Source organism: Zootoca vivipara, chromosome 6, assembly GCF_965207765.1.
Source record: "Zootoca vivipara chromosome 6, rZooViv2.hap1.1, whole genome shotgun sequence".
In the NCBI taxonomy this organism is placed as follows: Eukaryota; Metazoa; Chordata; class Lepidosauria; order Squamata; family Lacertidae; genus Zootoca; species Zootoca vivipara.
The window spans coordinates 29,944,936-29,961,602 of record NC_142589.1 but is presented as its reverse complement, the minus strand read 5'-3'; the positions used below and the strand labels follow the sequence as shown (position 1 = coordinate 29,961,602).

Here is a 16,667-nt window from a genome sequence, read left to right as displayed (position 1 = left end):
GTATGAGCTTTCGTGTGCATGCACACTTCTTCAGATACAGTGAAATGGAAGTTTCCAGGCACTTATGTAGAGAAGGGGTGGGGAGGGGTGGGGATGGGGAGGGGGGATCACTCAGAAGGGTGGTGGAAATGGGTGATTGACTGACTGATAGCTGTTGATGACCGCAAACGACTGCAAATGGTTTTGCATGAAAAAGCAAGGGTTGAGATGGCTGAAGATCGCTTATCATGTATAATGAGATAAGAATCCGATATCTCTGTTCAAACCAGGTCCCTCCATGGTTTTGAGCTTGGTGATAAGTTGCAATTCAGCAACTTCTCTTTCCAGTCTATTTCTGAAATTCTTTTGTAGTAAGACAGCTACTTTGAGATCTTGTATAGAATGTCCTGGGAGATTGAAGTGTTCTCCTACTGGTTTTTCTGTCTCCTAGAATGTCCTGGGAGATTGAAGTGTTCTCCTACAGGTTTTTCTGTAGGAGAACACTTCAATCTCCCAGGACATTCTATACAAGATCTCAAAGTAGCTGTTTGAACAGAGATATCGGATTCTTATCTCATTATACATGATAAGCGATCTTCAGCCATCTCAACCCTTGCTTTTTCATGCAAAACCATTTGCAGTCGTTTGCGGTCATCAACAGCTATCAGTCAGTCAATCACCCATTTCCACCACCCTTCTGAGTGATCCCCCCTCCCCATCCCCACCCCTCCCCACCCCTTCTCTACATAAGTGCCTGGAAACTTCCATTTCACTGTATCTGAAGAAGTGTGCATGCACACGAAAGCTCATACCAAAATAAAAACTTAGTTGGTCTTTAAGGTGCTACTGAAGGATTTTTTTTTATTTTACTTCGATCCAGACCAACACGGCTACCTACCTGTAACCAGATTGGACTTTGTATTTGAATTTAGTTAAGCTTCCACTACTAAACTAAAGCAGCCAAACTAGCATTTTGGCTACTGGTTGTTCTGGCTTTGCTGAAGGGATACCAGTTCTTTTGAGATGCAGATTTATTTTTTGATGGGGACACAAAAAGCTGCCTTGCGTAGAATCAGATCATTGGTCCATCTACGCTTTTGTCCCTGCTGACTGGCAGTAGCCCTGGACGGTTTCAGGCAGGGGTTTTCCCTATCTCTGCCTGAGGACAAGAAGGATTGAACCTGGGACCTTCTGCATGCAAAGCATATCTTCAGCCACTAAGCTGTGGCTATCCTGATTGGAAGAAAATGTGCAAAGTATGTTTAATGCAGGTCAGCTCCAAAATTTTGCGCAGTGCAGCTAAAAAGGTCCCCCTTCCCCTCAATTGTTAAACTATTATAGCACAGAACGGTAAGGGTTGAACATTTGCATAATACACCCAAAGACTTGCTGGGCCCACTGGGCTGAAATATTGATATGGATCAGGGATCTGATCCCTGCTTCATGTATCCTCAGTTCTCTCTGAGTGAACTGAGAGTGTGGGTGGCCCATCTTGCTGGGTAGTTGTGAGGACGAATAATTCTAAAGTAGCTTCAGTGCTTTTTTCCCCCTCCTAAAAATGTTTAGGGGTACTCTCATTTTGAAATACTACCCCTCAATGAGGCCAAACTTAGATTCACAAAATGTTTAGGGGTATGCGTACCCCCAGAAAAAAAACCCCACTGCGTAGCTTGCATACGTGAAAGCACTGTAGGCAGCTTTTAATAATGACTTGGGTGGGTTGCCAGTCAGGCATCTTTTTTGTTTCCATGTGAACACATTACCAAATGTAACTGCAGAAATTCTCAATTTACCCCCCTGGGTTTCCTGTGGTGTAAGGCAAGGGTATCCAATGTTGTGCTCTCCAGATATTGCAATAACTTTGCCATAGAACAGGCTTTCCCAACCTCGTTTGGTCTCAGTGTTGTTGGACCCCCTTGACCATTGGCCATACAGGAGCCCATGGGAATTGGAGTCCCACCACATTGAGAGGGCGCCATGTTGGCCACTCAACAGGTCAGCTGTTTTGAATAATGTGTTAGGTCCGTTTCTCTTTTTTCCTGCTCCCTGAAACTTACTGTACTTTTCTTCTTCTCTCTTCTCAGTTGAAGAAGGCGAGTCATCGGATTTCACTTTGAACTGGGACTCGTCCGTGACCCAATCAGGTAAAGGTGGTGGTTGTTCCATACAGGAAACTGCTTTTTGTGTGTGTTGCATTCCTGCCTTTACTCCCAAACCTATCCGTTGCAACTCAGCTTCTTAGATTGGTTCCATATGTCCAATAAAACCCATTACATACAAAGACTAATATACTCTTATCCTCCCAGGAGCCATTTTTCCTTCTGGTGGGCACATTGAATCGGGTTATGACTTTCTCAGGTATGGCTGCTTTGAAGTCTCCTGCCATGGCCACCGTTGGACCTTCATTCCAGTATAATTATAAAAAAGTGACCTTTGATGGGATTTCTCTCCCCCCCTCCTTTCAATCTCAGCGATGTAACGTTTGTGTGCTTTCTGTTTTTTGGGAGAAATTGCAAAGCGGCGGAATGTGTCGCTGTTGATGAATTGATGATTGGTTCATTGGTAAAGAGCCAAGGCTCGCTTTTCTGATGATGTGCAAAGGCTTTGAAATGAAATGACGATAAAGTGTAACGACATTCGAGGTTCTGTGTGCTGGCAAGGTGCAGGACTCCTTCAGTAAATAATGTAATGTAACGGGGTTCTTTTGGGGGAAATCGTTTGGCTCTAACAGTAATTAAATCTTTCTGCGGGTGCAGGGGAGGTGAATATGAATGTACGGTGGAATCCAAACTTGCTATTTTTTTGAAGAAACAAAACCAAAAATACCACAACCTCAGAATGGCTGTAGATCAGGAATAGGTAACATGGTTGCCTTGCAGATGATTTTGGACAATTTTGTGGAGTGACTTCTGTTACAAGGAAAGGTTAAGTGTTTCGTAACTATGTATACAGAAAAAGCAAGTAAGGGACATGACAGAAGTCTATAAAATTATGCACGGCATGGAGAAATTGGATGGAGAAAATATTTTCTCCCTCTTGCAAATAACACTAGAACTTGCGGATATCCGGTGAAAGTGAATGTTGGAAGATTTGGGATAGATTAAAAAAAGGTACTTCTTCACGCAGTGCATAGTTTAACTACCGTATGGAGCTGAGACAGGGATGGCCACCAACTTGGATGACTTTAAAAGAAGAATGGAAGAAATTCATGAAGGATAAGGCCATGTTTCGCCTCCGCTGTCAGAGGGAGCATGTTTCTGGATTCTTTTTTCTGGATACCATACAGGAAGGGAGAGTGGACTTGACTTTGCAGGCTTCTCACAGACATCTGGGTGGCCACTGTGAGAACAGGATGCTGGACTAGAGGGGACATTGGGCTCTTATTATGTTCTTATGACTACAACTCCCATAATCCCTGTCCATTTGCCATGCTGGCTGATGGGAGTTGTGGTCCAAAATTATCTCGCATGTTAGTTGCTCCTGCTGTACATGGCACCAAGAAGTGGCAATGGAGGCAGTGGAAAGAGCCACTTCTGTCATTATTAACACTTAGGAGGAACCTAAAAACATTCCTGTATATACAGGATTAAAGGCAACCTTGAAATGATTAGCTGTGAGGATATTACGAACTGTTTAAAAATGTTTCCAGTATTTTAATTCATTGTATTTTATATTTTAATTGTTAGCACCTTTTTTTTTTGTTTGCTGCTCTGGGTGGTTTTGGGAGGAAGGGTATTAAAATGAAATGGCTAAAGTGGCCATTGGCCATGATGGTGGATATATTGAACCTCCATGTTCAGGGGTAGTTATGCCTCTGAATATCAGTTGCTGGAGAGCATCCTCTGGAGAGTTTTAGGGCCTTCCTAGGGAGATTTGCTCAGGCAATATGAAAACTCAGGTATAATAAAATTTGCACAGTGCTTTCAAGTGTTTGAAGCATTTAACCTGGAATCTGATGAACAGCACCCTGTAAGGTAAGTTGATATTATTCCCCATACTGCAGATGGCGACAGGGTGGACTGCGGCTGAAAGAGAGTAGCTTGCCTGTGGCCACCTAATGAGTTGATGGCAGGGGCAAGATTCGAATTGGAGACTTCCTGGTTCACAGCCCTGTTTCTTAGCTACTGTATTAAACCAGCACTCCAAGCTACCTCTCATATGCCACCTTCGAGGGCAAGCCCTCCCAGGGAGTCATTCTTTTAAAGTCCCTTTCATCTTTACATTCTTGTTTAGTATCGTTGCACGACTTGTAACCCAGAATATGGTTGCCCCTTTAAGGTTAAACCCAGTGAGCCCCTTTTTATTTGTGTGGATAGGTTTGCCTGCCAGCATGCAAAGCGGCTCTTTCTCTTTTTCTGAAAGGAGCACTTGCCATGAATCAGTGCAAAATTGCTTTTGTTTTTGTTTTGTTTTTTTTAAAAAACTTGGGTGGTTCCAGAAAGAAAGAATGCAAATGAATGCCTGATTCTTCTTTTCTTTTCTAGAATTGTCATGGTGAAGAGCACAGATTAGTTTTGGTTTGCTAGAAAATATTTTCCTATGTACATATTCTCCTCTAAGGATCTTATTTTTAAGTTTATGCAAAGCATATGCTGCAGCATATACAGTATTTTCCTGGGCCACAACTTCCCTGCACCCGGTATGGCTGTGTTTGAACAACTTTTTTTTTTACTGTTCTTTTGATGGCAAGTATTTCTGCTCTGAAAACCCAACTGCTGGCTGTGAGACAGAAGGCCCCTTTGTGCCTGGAGCTAACAGTGCATTAACAAACAAAATACAATTTATTTTTTTAAAACTGCTGGGTCTCTTACTGGACCTTAATCTCAAGCAGCAGAAGACTAGATTCTCCAGCTACCTTGAATTATATTGAGTGACAGGCAAACCAATGACAGGATATGGGAAACCCCCTTGCCCCAATTCAGAACACTCCAATTTGGGTTTTGGGGATTGTTCTTGAAATCTGTGCTTTTTTCTTTTCTTTTTGGGTCAAGGTGGCAATCCCATGCACACCTAATTTGGGAGTAAGTTCCATTGAGCTCACCGGGACTTGCTTCTGAGGAGAGAAACATGCGCTGTAAGATGTACCAAATGTAATGTCCACTCTGTTCACTTCCACACCATATATTTATAGCACTTTTAACACATAATTTAAAGAATCTTGGGAAATGTAGTTTGCTAAGGGTGCTGGAAATTGTAGCTCTGTTGGTGGGGTGTAGACTGCAGCTCCAGGATTCTTTGGGGGAGGCCATGTGCTTCAAATGTATGGTGTGGATGTGGCCAATTTTAGAATAATAGAATCATAAGGAACCACAAGGATCATCTAGTCCAGGCATCCCCAAACTGCGGCCCTCCAGATGTTTTGGCCTACAACTCCCATGATCCCTAGGTAACAGGACCAGTGGGGAAGATGGGAATTGTAGTCCAAAACACCTGGAGGGCCAAAGTTTGGGGATGCATGATCTAGTCCAGGGGTCAGCAAACTTTTTAAGCAGGGGGCCGGTCCACTGTCCCTCAGACCTTGTGGGGGGCCGGAGTATATTTTGAAAAAAATATATGAATGAATTCCTATGCCCCACAAATAACCCAAAGATGCATTTTAAATAAAAGGACACATTCTACTCATGTAAAAACACCAGGCAGGCCCCACAAATAACCCAGAGATGCATTTTAAATAAAAGAGCACATTCTACTCATGTAAAAACATGCTGATTCATGGACCGTCCGCGGGCCGGATTTAGAAGGCGATTGGGCCACATCCGGCCCCCGGGCCTTAGTTTGGGGACCCCTGATCTAGTCCAACCCCCTGCAATGCAGGAATCTTTTGCTCAAAGTGGGGCTTGAACCCATGCTCTACCAACTGAGTTATCCCAGGAGAGCAATAGAGTTGCCAGTGCTCTTTCCTTAGATTTCTCTCCTTGTGTTGGAACTGTTGTAGCATGACTTCTTCTCGCATCACCAGAGTACCAGGCCGCTGGAAACAGGGGCCAACAGTGCAGGGTGATGCTGTGGCCTGGGGTTCACCCATGAGGCTGATAACTTACTGCGTCACCCAATGTGGCATGTGAAAGAGGTGTGATGCAGAAGAACTGGTGAATGTGAGGAGGAGGTTCACCCTCATTTGTTTGCCCTCTTTGTTCAGGACAGATGAAAGGAACTTCTTCCTGGAGCACATAGTTAAACTATGGAAGTCACTCACACAGGAGGCAGTGTTGGCTGCTGACTTGAATGGCTTTAAAAGAGGAATAGACAAATTCATGGAAGAGAAGGCTATCAATGGCTACGAACCATGTTGGCTACAGCTGGAGGCAGTAATGCTTCGGAATACCAGTTTCTGGAAACCACAGGAAGGAAGAGGACTCTTGTGCTCAAATTCTGCTTGCTGGTGTTCCACAGGCACCTGGTTGGCTGCTGTGAGAACAGGATGCTGGATTATTTGGGCCACTGGCCTGATCCAGCAGCTTCTTCTTATGTCCTTACCTACTGCTGTTGTTGTTATTATTATTTATTCATTTTGTAAGTTCTTTATAAAACTTAATAAGTAAGGGTGGCTTTATGGAACTTGCAGGTTCAGGAGCAGACTATATCTGATTGCTGGTTTCTTGGGGGTGGGGGTGGGCAATCTGCCTTCATGCCCTGCTTATCAGCTTCTTGGAAGCATCTGATTGGTCACTGTGGAAAACAGGATGCTGGACTCGAGGGATCTTTTGTCTTATCCAGCAAGGCTGCTCTTGCATTCTGTGACCTGCATTAGCTACGCAGTGATTGGTGAAGTGCTGTGCAGGCTGCAGAAACCAAGCCCCTGTCCCTGCCCTGGCCCCTGCAATTCACCCACCCTGGCTTCCGTGGTTATGCTTGGCATTTCTCCTGCATTTCCAAGCTTACATTGCAGAGGCTTAAGGACTGCAATTCTTTTAAAAAAACCAAAACTGCAATGTTAGTTTTGTCTGTGGCTGCAGAACTGCAGAGCCCCCATAGCTCTGTGGCAATTCTTGGTGTCACCTCAATGATATCAGTTTGTCTGTTTCTATGTAGCAGGACAGTGTGGTGCCCAGCTCCCCACACTCAAGGAGCGATGCAACCGAGTCTCTGAACGTGTGTGCAGTTCAGTCTTCATGCTTTCTGATGTGCAAACAGAGAAAGGGAGTGGAAGGGAGATCCTGTTAATTTAAAACATCTGGCAAAATGATTTGGTTTCGTGGACTTTTTCTTCTTTTTCTTTTTTGAAGTGGCAGAGGCAATGGCAGGGGAGAGGAGAGAGGGTGCGGGGAGATGTTGTTGATTTGGGCCGGGGCACAAAAATGAAAAGTGAGGCATGTTTATTCCCCCGTTATTGAAGTTCTACATCACTTTGCTGGTGCTAATGCAAACAGGAAGATCATAAAGGAACATAATGAAAGTCTGGCACACTGGGACCATGGGGCTGGTTTCGGTTACTGAATATAGCTTTGGAGACACCCCACGCAATGGAAAGCAACTCCACAGTATTACTCCACTATATATTATGGCTTTTTAATGGTTTCTCCACATCCACCTCTACTCTTGTATAGCTTTTCCATCTTATTCCACTCAGAAGCTTCATGTAATCTTTTTCTTTTTTTATATGCTGCTCAGTACAACCGAACAAGATAATTGTGCTTGACTTTTTTTTTTAATAAAAAGTACAATTCTATCACTCAAATCTTATTAAAAATTAAGGGGTGTCCATATCATTTTGTGTATCATTATAATCCAGTGACAGCATCCAGAATAATAGATTGGGAGGGCACAGAAGGGGCAAGTTTTTTGGGGGGTAGGGTAGAGGTTTGCCCTCCATGTTAGGTTGCTGAAAGAGCAATAAATTAGATTTTATGTTAACACTTCCTTGCTAAGCGTATTTTCCTCTGGAATATCTCTCATAGATTTTGAAGGTATAACTTTCAAGTAAGCATGTTCAGGACTGCAAACATCATTTTCCAGTGCTATTTTTCTAGAAAAAGAGGTGCTGGAACTCACCATGAGTGCCTACCTTGTTCTCTTATAATAGCAGTGACGGCCACTTAAGAGGTGCCAGAACTGAGTTCTGGCTGAAAAAAAGCCCTGTTATTTCCACTTTATGATGCTGTTATAATTACTAATTGGGAGGAGAGGATAGTGTTTTTCTTTTAGGTAAATGCAGGGGTCCAGCAGTGGGGAGTGAGCTGTGTCGGGTGTGTGTGTGTGTACCACTTATATTATCACTTTTTACTCTTGGCTATTTCTTACTGTACATTTCCATCTACAGTTGTACCTTGGAAGTTGAACGGAAGCCGTTCTGGAAGTCCGTTCAACTTAACGTTAGGAAACGAAAGCACGGCTTCTAGTTGGCTGCAGGAAGCTCCTTCAGCCAATCGGAAGCTGCGGAAGCCCCATCAGACGTTCAGCTTCTGAAAATCGTTTGAAAACCGGAACATTCATTCAGGAGCCAAGTTGTTTGAGAGCCAAGGTGTTTGAGATCCAAGGTACGACTGTATTTCAACTGGAATTACAGGCTCAGGGTGGTATTCAGCTAGGTTTTACTCAGAGTAGACCCATTGGAATGGACCTAATTTAGTCATGCTAATTTAAGTGGGTCTACAGAGAGTAAAATCTAATTGAATACCGTACTTAACATTTTGTTTAACCAACGATCAATTAGCAAACTTTTATTATCGCTATTTTAATAATTTCAGTTGTTAGAGGCCTACTACAAAAATGTTTCAATGCAACTTGCAGTACAAAAATTACATTGCAATGCAAAATAAGGTTTAAGAACAACAATAAGCACTAAAAATTATCATTGACCAATTCTGAAAGCATCAGACAGAAACCCCACTTCCCTCCAACCGCGTGATCAAGAAATAAATTTGCCAGCTGCAGCACCCACAGAGATATTCCCATGCATTGTCCATTCATTCCAGTGGAGGAGAGGGAATTGTAAAAAGAGCCAAATACCAAGATCACGACACAGCCATGCTTGAGAAATATAGGGAATTGGTGCACAGATGCCTTGCCTAGCCTAGGGTCGAGTTGACCTGAGTCTTGCTCAGTTGACTTAAAAAGAAAATAGAATTGCAAACATCAAGCAACATGTTCTAAATTTACAGACAGGATTGCATACTCAGGATCACTTAACACAATTAGCTATGTCTAAGTGTCTTAGTCATCTGGCCACATGACCCGGAAACTGTGTGCGGACAAACGCCAGCTCCCTCAGCTTATAGAGCGAGATGAATGCCGCAACCCCAGAGTCGTCCGCGACTGGACCTAACGGTCAGGGGTAAAGGTAAAGGTAAAGGGACCCCTGACCATTAGGTCCAGTCGTGACCGACTCTGGGGTTGCGCGCTCATCTCGCATTATTGGCCGAGGGAGCCGGCGTATAGCTTCCAGGTCATGTGGCCAGCATGACAAAGCCGCTTCTGGCAAACTAGAGCAGCACATGGAAACGCCGTTTACCTTCCCGCTGTAGCGGTTCCTATTTATCTACTTGCATCTTGACGTGCTTTCGAACTGCTAGGTCAGGGGTACCTTTACCTTTACCTTTAAGCTGTGTAGAGGTGGTGAGTATGTGTTGCTGTTTGTATCGAAGCTCCCTGTCTATGGAATGCTCTCCCCAGGGAGGCCCACCTGATGCCAACTTAGTCATTGTTTTGCCCCTAGGCAAAGGTGTTGTTGTTTCCCTGGGCATTTGGGCTGCTACAATGATTGGATGTTTTAATATGTTTATCTACCGTAGTTTTATTATTGCATTTTACTCACTTTGTGCATTGCTTAGGGACTTGTGAGAAGCAATACGTAAATCCAGTAAACCTAATGCAGAGCAGGGACAGACTTAGGTCATTTTTGGTAATATAGCACCCCGAGCGAGGCCAAAGTTTGGCTCCCCCCAATAGATCTTCTCAATTTTGCACCCCCTCGGCTCTGCGTCCTAAGCCCTAAATCCAGTGCTGCACAAGGCATATGAAGAAGTGCTTTTCTGGATCTGATCAAGGTCCAGCCCCTCTGGTTTCTTTTTTAAAATGCTAGCAACCAGGAGATGCTGGCTCCTCCACTAGAAATTTGTCGGTGCTTCATCTGTGGATGGCAGTGAACAAGCTGGAAAACTTTCAGTAATTTAGGGAAAGGAGTGGTGAGACAACATTTAGGAAGAGGGACAACACAAGACTTGTATTCACCAGGCCAATCATGGGGAGGCTTAACAGAGTGGGGATTTCAAGTGAAGATTCCCCAAATAGCTACAGATCACAAGATCCTACACACATTGTTGAAACAGCTTTATGCTGAATCAGACTTCTGATACATCTTGCTAGGTGTTAAAAATTCTGAGGGCCGATTCTCTCCAACCTTCATAGTCTCCTGGCTCTGCTACCTGAGATTTGTTGTCACTAGAGATTCTAGATCTCTAGATTCTAGATCTCTAGTGGGGCTTCCCTCATACAAAGCTTGTGCCCCACTGCTGAGCTGTAGGCCTTCCCTGTGTTGTGATGGTGCAATTTTATTGCACTGGCATCTGTAACAGATGCATACAGAAAGCATCCAATTTGGAAGCAGCAGCAGTTTCGGTTGCAATCCATGGAAATCTGAATTGGGATGAGATTGACTTGGATACCCCCTTTACCATGGGGAAACCCTGGCATTGCAATGGCCCCCGAGTTTGCTGTGGCTCTGCTTCTATGGGGTACTTGTATGATGACAGTGTATTTGTGCAATCCCCAATGTTAGGAATGTAACCTCGACTGAGCAAATGTCTTGCACCAATGTTTTCTATATGTTTCTTTGGAGCCTGTTTTCTTTCCAGCACTATGCAGTGCAATGCAGCCATGGTGGTCTTTCAGTTCACATGCAGAGCTTATAAAATGTGGCCTTCTGGAGTTTACAGTCTCAGCAGGACCAGCGAGGCAGCCTCAGATAGCTTGCTGTGAGTGGAGGTTTAAGAAAGTTAACTGCATGGTTGAAGATGTAGTAATGGCCACCAACTTGGATGGCTTTGAAAGAGAACAGGGGAGATCCATGGAAGATAAAGCCATCAGTGGCTACTAGCCTTCATGGCAATGTTCTACCTCCATTGTTGGAGGCAGTATGCCTCTTAATAATTGCAAGTGGGAGGAACACTATTGCACTGCAGTCCTGCTTGCAAGTTTGCCATGGGGATCTGCTTTGCTACTGTGAGACCAGAATGTTGCACTAGATGGGGCTTTGGCTTGATCTAGCAGGGCTTTCTCTTCACTTTGTTTTCCATCTGAAGTTTGGCAATGTGATTACTGATTTCTGAAACAATAATGAGCTAGGTGGACCCATGGCCTGGCTCTTAGGGTTTGGATGGCTTATGAATCTGTGTGTTGTTGTTGTTTTTCTAATAACCACATTGTGGTTTTAGTTTTAATGGACAGAATGGTATTCTCTTTGTGCTTGCTGTGACTTAAGAGATCTGGCTTTCTATTAAATAGTGGTTCAGGAGCATTTTATTGTTTAAATACACCAACATCTTACGCGGGCAGGAGGTTGTTTTCCCAGAGGGTGTGTGCGATAGAGCTCGAGTTCACCTACTCTTTTCCCGACACAACCATTGTACAATGTACTGCTTGCGTGCGCATTTGATGCAAGTCACCAACAAAGGGGTAGGCTAAGGAAGGAGGTGTCAGGGGAGACTCCTGAAAGATGATGGCCGGGGAAGCATTTGCTGGTCAGAGTTTGTAAAAAAGAAAGAAAGAAAAAGAGGTTTTTTTTAAAAATCCCCCCCTTAAGATTTAATAGTTGTCTGGCCAGATTATTGCATTGCACTGCTACATGGTTGTTGTAATATATCACGGGTGCATTATCTTGAGGAGCAACAAGGGACATGTTAAAGAAGCAAAGAAGTCTTACTAAATATATAGAGAATTTAAGGCATTTTTAAAGACTTACGGGAAGTTTAAAGATATATACAGCTTGCTGGGGAGTTTCTCATTAGCCTTCGTAGGCAGTCTTTGGAGAGTGGGGTGGGGGAAGAAAAGGTTCAAAACAGTTACTTAGTCTTTTAATATTGATGAACATTTGAGTGCCTTTCTTGTTCATATTTATAAGAATGATATCACAGACTCAAAGCCATAAATATAGAGGTTGTTGTTGTTTTTGTTGTTGTTGTTTGCACCTCCTTTCCCACAATGGAGTAGGCGTTATATTAACACACACTATTATATTGTTGGGGAAAATGGAGAAAGTGGCAAGGTATTTCGTCTTGTCCATTTTGGTAACCTTTTTTTGCAACAATACTACTGCTAATAATAAGGTGATTTTCTGCTGGATCAAAGCATTATTATAGCTGTAACATTTATATGTGTTTTGTAATTTTGATGTGCCTGTTTGTATGGAAAATGGTTATGCATGCTGATAAACAGTTTGTTTTTATGTATGCATTTCTGCCTAGGAATGTTAATGATTAAGTGGTATATAAGTGCCAAAAGTAAATAAACAATCCTTTTTGGTGCAGTTTCAATGGATAGTCAGTGACCACAACTTCCTTTGGGCTTCAGAACCATCAGGACCTCACAATTCTGGCCTCTTGCATTTATTTTATCTCTCCCCCCCCCCCGGCCTTAAATTTACATCCCACCTTTTTCTGTTATGGGACCCAGTTGTTGTTGTTCTCTTCTGACTTCTTAGTCATGTAATAGAAAATTAAAAAGTCTCTAAGCAACTTACAACAAAAAAGGCATAGTATAAAAACAGACATTACTCAAGATGAAACCCATCTAGGCGCTGGGCAGACCCCAACCTGCTTAGCTTCAACAAAGCTGTGGCTTCATTTGCCTTCAGACCATACCATACCAGACTCTTCTCTGAGAGTCAGCATCTACAACATTTTATCTCCTTACACTGGGCCTACCACTTTCGGCTCTGCTGTTTCCATATCTTCCTTCCACTACAGCAGGGGTGGGGAACTTGAGACCCTCCAGATCAGGCATCCCCAAACTGCGGCCCTCCAGATGTTTTGGCCTACAACTCCCACGATCCCTAGCTAACAGGACCAGTGGTTGGGGAAGATGGGAATTGTAGTCCAAAACATCTGGAGGGCCGAAGTTTGGGGATGCCTGCTCCAGATGTTGTTGTATTCCAGCCAATGGTCAGGGCTGATGGGAATTGCAGCCTGAAGACACCTGGACGGCTGCAAGTGTCTCCATCCTTGCTCTGTAGCAACCAATGCGTCCACTGTGCTACTTCACAGTAAGGAACTGTCTTTCTTATGAAAATGATTTCTCAGTCTCCAAGCAGGACCCATGTTCTCCCACCCACCCACCCACCCAGCATGCAGATAGGTGAGTAGTTTCCCTTAGTTGCATGCCTATAGTTGCATGCCTTAGTTTCCCTTAGTTGCATGCCTATAGAAATGAAATTGGTCATCACCTCAAATCTGAAGGAAGCGGGGATATGTGGGGTGCCTCCGCTTGCTCAGAGGTTCCATTGGGCTGTGTATACAAATTTGAGGCCGAAAGAAACGAATGTGGCTTTCTGTTTCTGGATAACCGGCCATGTAAACAAGCTACTGCCTTGCTGCCGTTGATTCCATACGCCCAAGTAATCTGCCGCCTTCCTGCTGTGGTCCAGCCAGTAAGGTGGTTTACCTGAGTTCAAACACTGCTTTTGTCAGTGAGCCGGTCTTTTAATCAGGAGGAACAGAAAATCCTGCCCACGAGGTATAGTTTAATTGCTTCATGCAACTCAATACAGCTGAGATTGCTAGTTACAGCCACATATTTCTCTTGTTGGATTTCACTGCTGGGCAAGGGCAAATTGTTTTGACCTGCGCGTGTGTTTATAAAGTTAGTATAGTTAGTGAGGAAAGTTTTGGACTGGGAAGGCATGGGCTCAGACAGACATGAATTTTGGTGGGTAGACTTGGGCAAGCCCCTTACGCTTAGTCTGAATTATCTCCCGTGGGGTTTTTGCAAGGATAAGATGGGATAATTGCAGTTATAGCTAATAAGCATCCATCCCTAAAGTCATGTAAGGAAAAATCATGACCACATCACAAAGTATTCTGCGGCAATAGCAAAAGTATATACACTGTTTTAATTACAGGCATGATGTTGGAGCAAGCCTATTTTTGACACAAAGGTGAAGCAGGTGTAGTCAACTGTCATTAGCTGAAACTATGGTTTAATAACAAGCCAGGATAATATCACTTTTATTTGCATCTTTTTCCTCCTCAACTTCTGTGGATCATGTGATGCGTCCTGGCTGTTACTCAAAAATGTCATTTGGTGTTTTGCCAGCACTTGTTAGTGTTAAACACCAGGCAACTTTTTAATTGCCTGTGCTCTTTTTTTAAAGGTAAAATTAGCAGCTTTCATTTTCAAAGACCAACGATAGAACAACAAACTGTGGTTAGTTTGTGTTTTCTGCTCTTCTTCCCACCTTGTATATCTCTATCTCTGTTGGCTACAGCAAAGGAATATTCATTTCACTGTGTTTTACATGGCATGGTTTCCCTTTTTGTTTGTTAAGGCGTTGGAACCTGACAGAAATAGCACTTCTGTATTTTTATTTTTATTTAAAAAAACCTTTTAAAAAATCCTCTTTTTTCATCTTCATTTTGCACATCACTAATTCTTATTTAATTCCCATTTCCTTAATTGCCTTGTTAACAAATCCACAAAATATGACACTTTTATATTCAGCAGGCGACAGTTTTCCTTCCCTGTTACAAAATATAGGTGATTGACCAAGCCAGTATTAGACACTTGTATCCTTCAAGCAGCCTTTGTGATTGCACCTTCTTGGGGTCTTAGCCAGCCAATGAGTTTTTAAGGTTTGGAATGCACCATTTAAGCAACAACAACAAATTTATGCATAGTTTATTACATTAAAAAAAATCTGCATAAAATTGCAAAGAGCAAGCGTGAACAGTAAAGAAAATGGCAATCACTGGGGCAAAGCATGTCAATTCATAATGCTATTAAGAAAATCAAAGCCAAAAGTAATAAGCAAATAAAGATGAGGGGGTGGGGAGAGACGGGGTCAGAAAGGAAAGGGGAGGGAGGGGGTGTGCCCCTGAGAGCCCACAATGTGTACAGATCATGCAAACAGCTCTATGTAGGAACCCCAGGTATCAGAGTATGTAGTCTCTTTATGCTACCAAACAAAGGTAGCCATTTCATGATTATGGCATCTCCCCTTTCATACGCTGCAAAGGAAAAAAAGGTTCTCTGGCTGATGAACAATTGGGGGAGCCATTCAATCCTTCCAGTGTTGTAAGGTCGGTCTCTTGGTCACCAATAAAACACACAGGATCCAGCAGCTGCAGCGTACCTCTGTCAAAGATGCAGCCAGATTTATACCGGGAGAATGGATGAACTGCTCAATCAACTTTAATGCTGCTGTATTACACAATGGTTCCATTAGCATGTCATGCTGAAGTATTATTTAGTGCAGCCTTCCTCAGCCTTGTGCTCACCACATCCCCATCGGTCCTGGTCGGCGTGGCCATTGATTAGGAATGATGGGAGTTGTAGTGAACATCTGCTGAGCACTAGGTTGGGGACGCTTGGTGTAGCAAGATGCACTTGAGCAGGAAAGAGCTACTGTGAGCCACAGCCGGGATTGTGGTTTATTCCTAATTATGGCTTGTTCAGAAGGGGACCAGATTTCGTGATATTGTGGTGAGACAAACAGGGAAGGTGAAAGTAAACACAGCAGAAGGCATTATTCCAGCTGTGCAGGTGTGGGAAACATACAAGCCCAAACATTGCAGTGGCTCTTTTCTGCTTGACCACAGTTAGCTAAACCATGGTTTAGTATATGGGTCAGAAAACTAAGGCCCGCGGGCCGGATCAGGCCCAATTGCCTTCTAGATCCGGCCCGCGGATGGTCTGGGAATCCAGGCAGGCAGCATAGTATGCAATGGTTTTCGTGACTAGCCAGGCTTGGCGGTCAAAAGTGAGGTGGGCGGCTGCTCGAGACAAGCCCCTTCTCTGTCCTCTGTCCTTTGCATGCATACGCAACAATCTTTTCTTCCAGGATTGGGGGGGGGGAGAGGGAAAAGGAGCCACAGTTTGGATTGGAGCTGCCGGCGAATGACTTCAGGAAGGGCAGTTGTGGTAGCAGGGGCTCGGAGGTGCCTCAGGAGCGACACCCGCCGGTGTCTGTGGCGGCGGTGCTCCCTGACAGAGGAAGCGGGGAGCGCCTGGGTGGCTGTACTCTGAAACAGTTCTGCACTCTGCTGGGGAGGCTGCTCGTTAGCTACTCGGTGCGAGCCATGGAAAGGTAAATAGTCGCCGCCGCCTTGTCTTCCCTCATGCAGGGAAAAGAATGTTGTTGCTTGAGCGGCGCCGGCCTGACTTAGCATGGCCAACGGCTTTTCCCTTCACCCATTCATACGCACATGCTTTCCAGGGCTGACAAGAATGGCGCACTTACCTCAGCCCCCCCCCACTGCCCCCCCCACCTTACGAGAGAAATAATAACTGCCAATGTGTAAAATGAAAAGGAAGCAGCGTGGGTGTATGAGGAAACACCTCCCCCCCCAAAAAAATCACATTTGGGCAACGTTGGGGTTGGTCCCAATAAGGGGTTTTTTGCCAAAAATGCGGGTCATAATCATGGCAACATATAGTCCGCCCCCCCAAGGTCTGAGGGACAGTTGACCGGCCCCTTGCTGAAAAAGTTTGTTGACCCCTGAGTGTGACCTGCAAACCACAAATAGAGAAAATGTGCA

At 44.0% G+C, this 16,667-nt stretch overlaps 1 protein-coding gene across 2 annotated transcripts in view; it reads left to right on the top strand.

The window, feature by feature from the left end:
• The window catches only part of ZNF423 (zinc finger protein 423), a 308,380-nt gene that overhangs the window by 55,191 nt on the left and 236,522 nt on the right, over nucleotides 1–16,667 (top strand). For both annotated transcript variants that reach the window (XM_035120989.3, XM_035120988.3), the window contains exon 2: nucleotides 2,064–2,123. In XM_035120989.3, coding sequence (XP_034976880.1) covers nucleotides 2,064–2,123 — 60 coding nt within the window. The remainder of the gene's footprint in view (nucleotides 1–2,063; nucleotides 2,124–16,667) is intronic.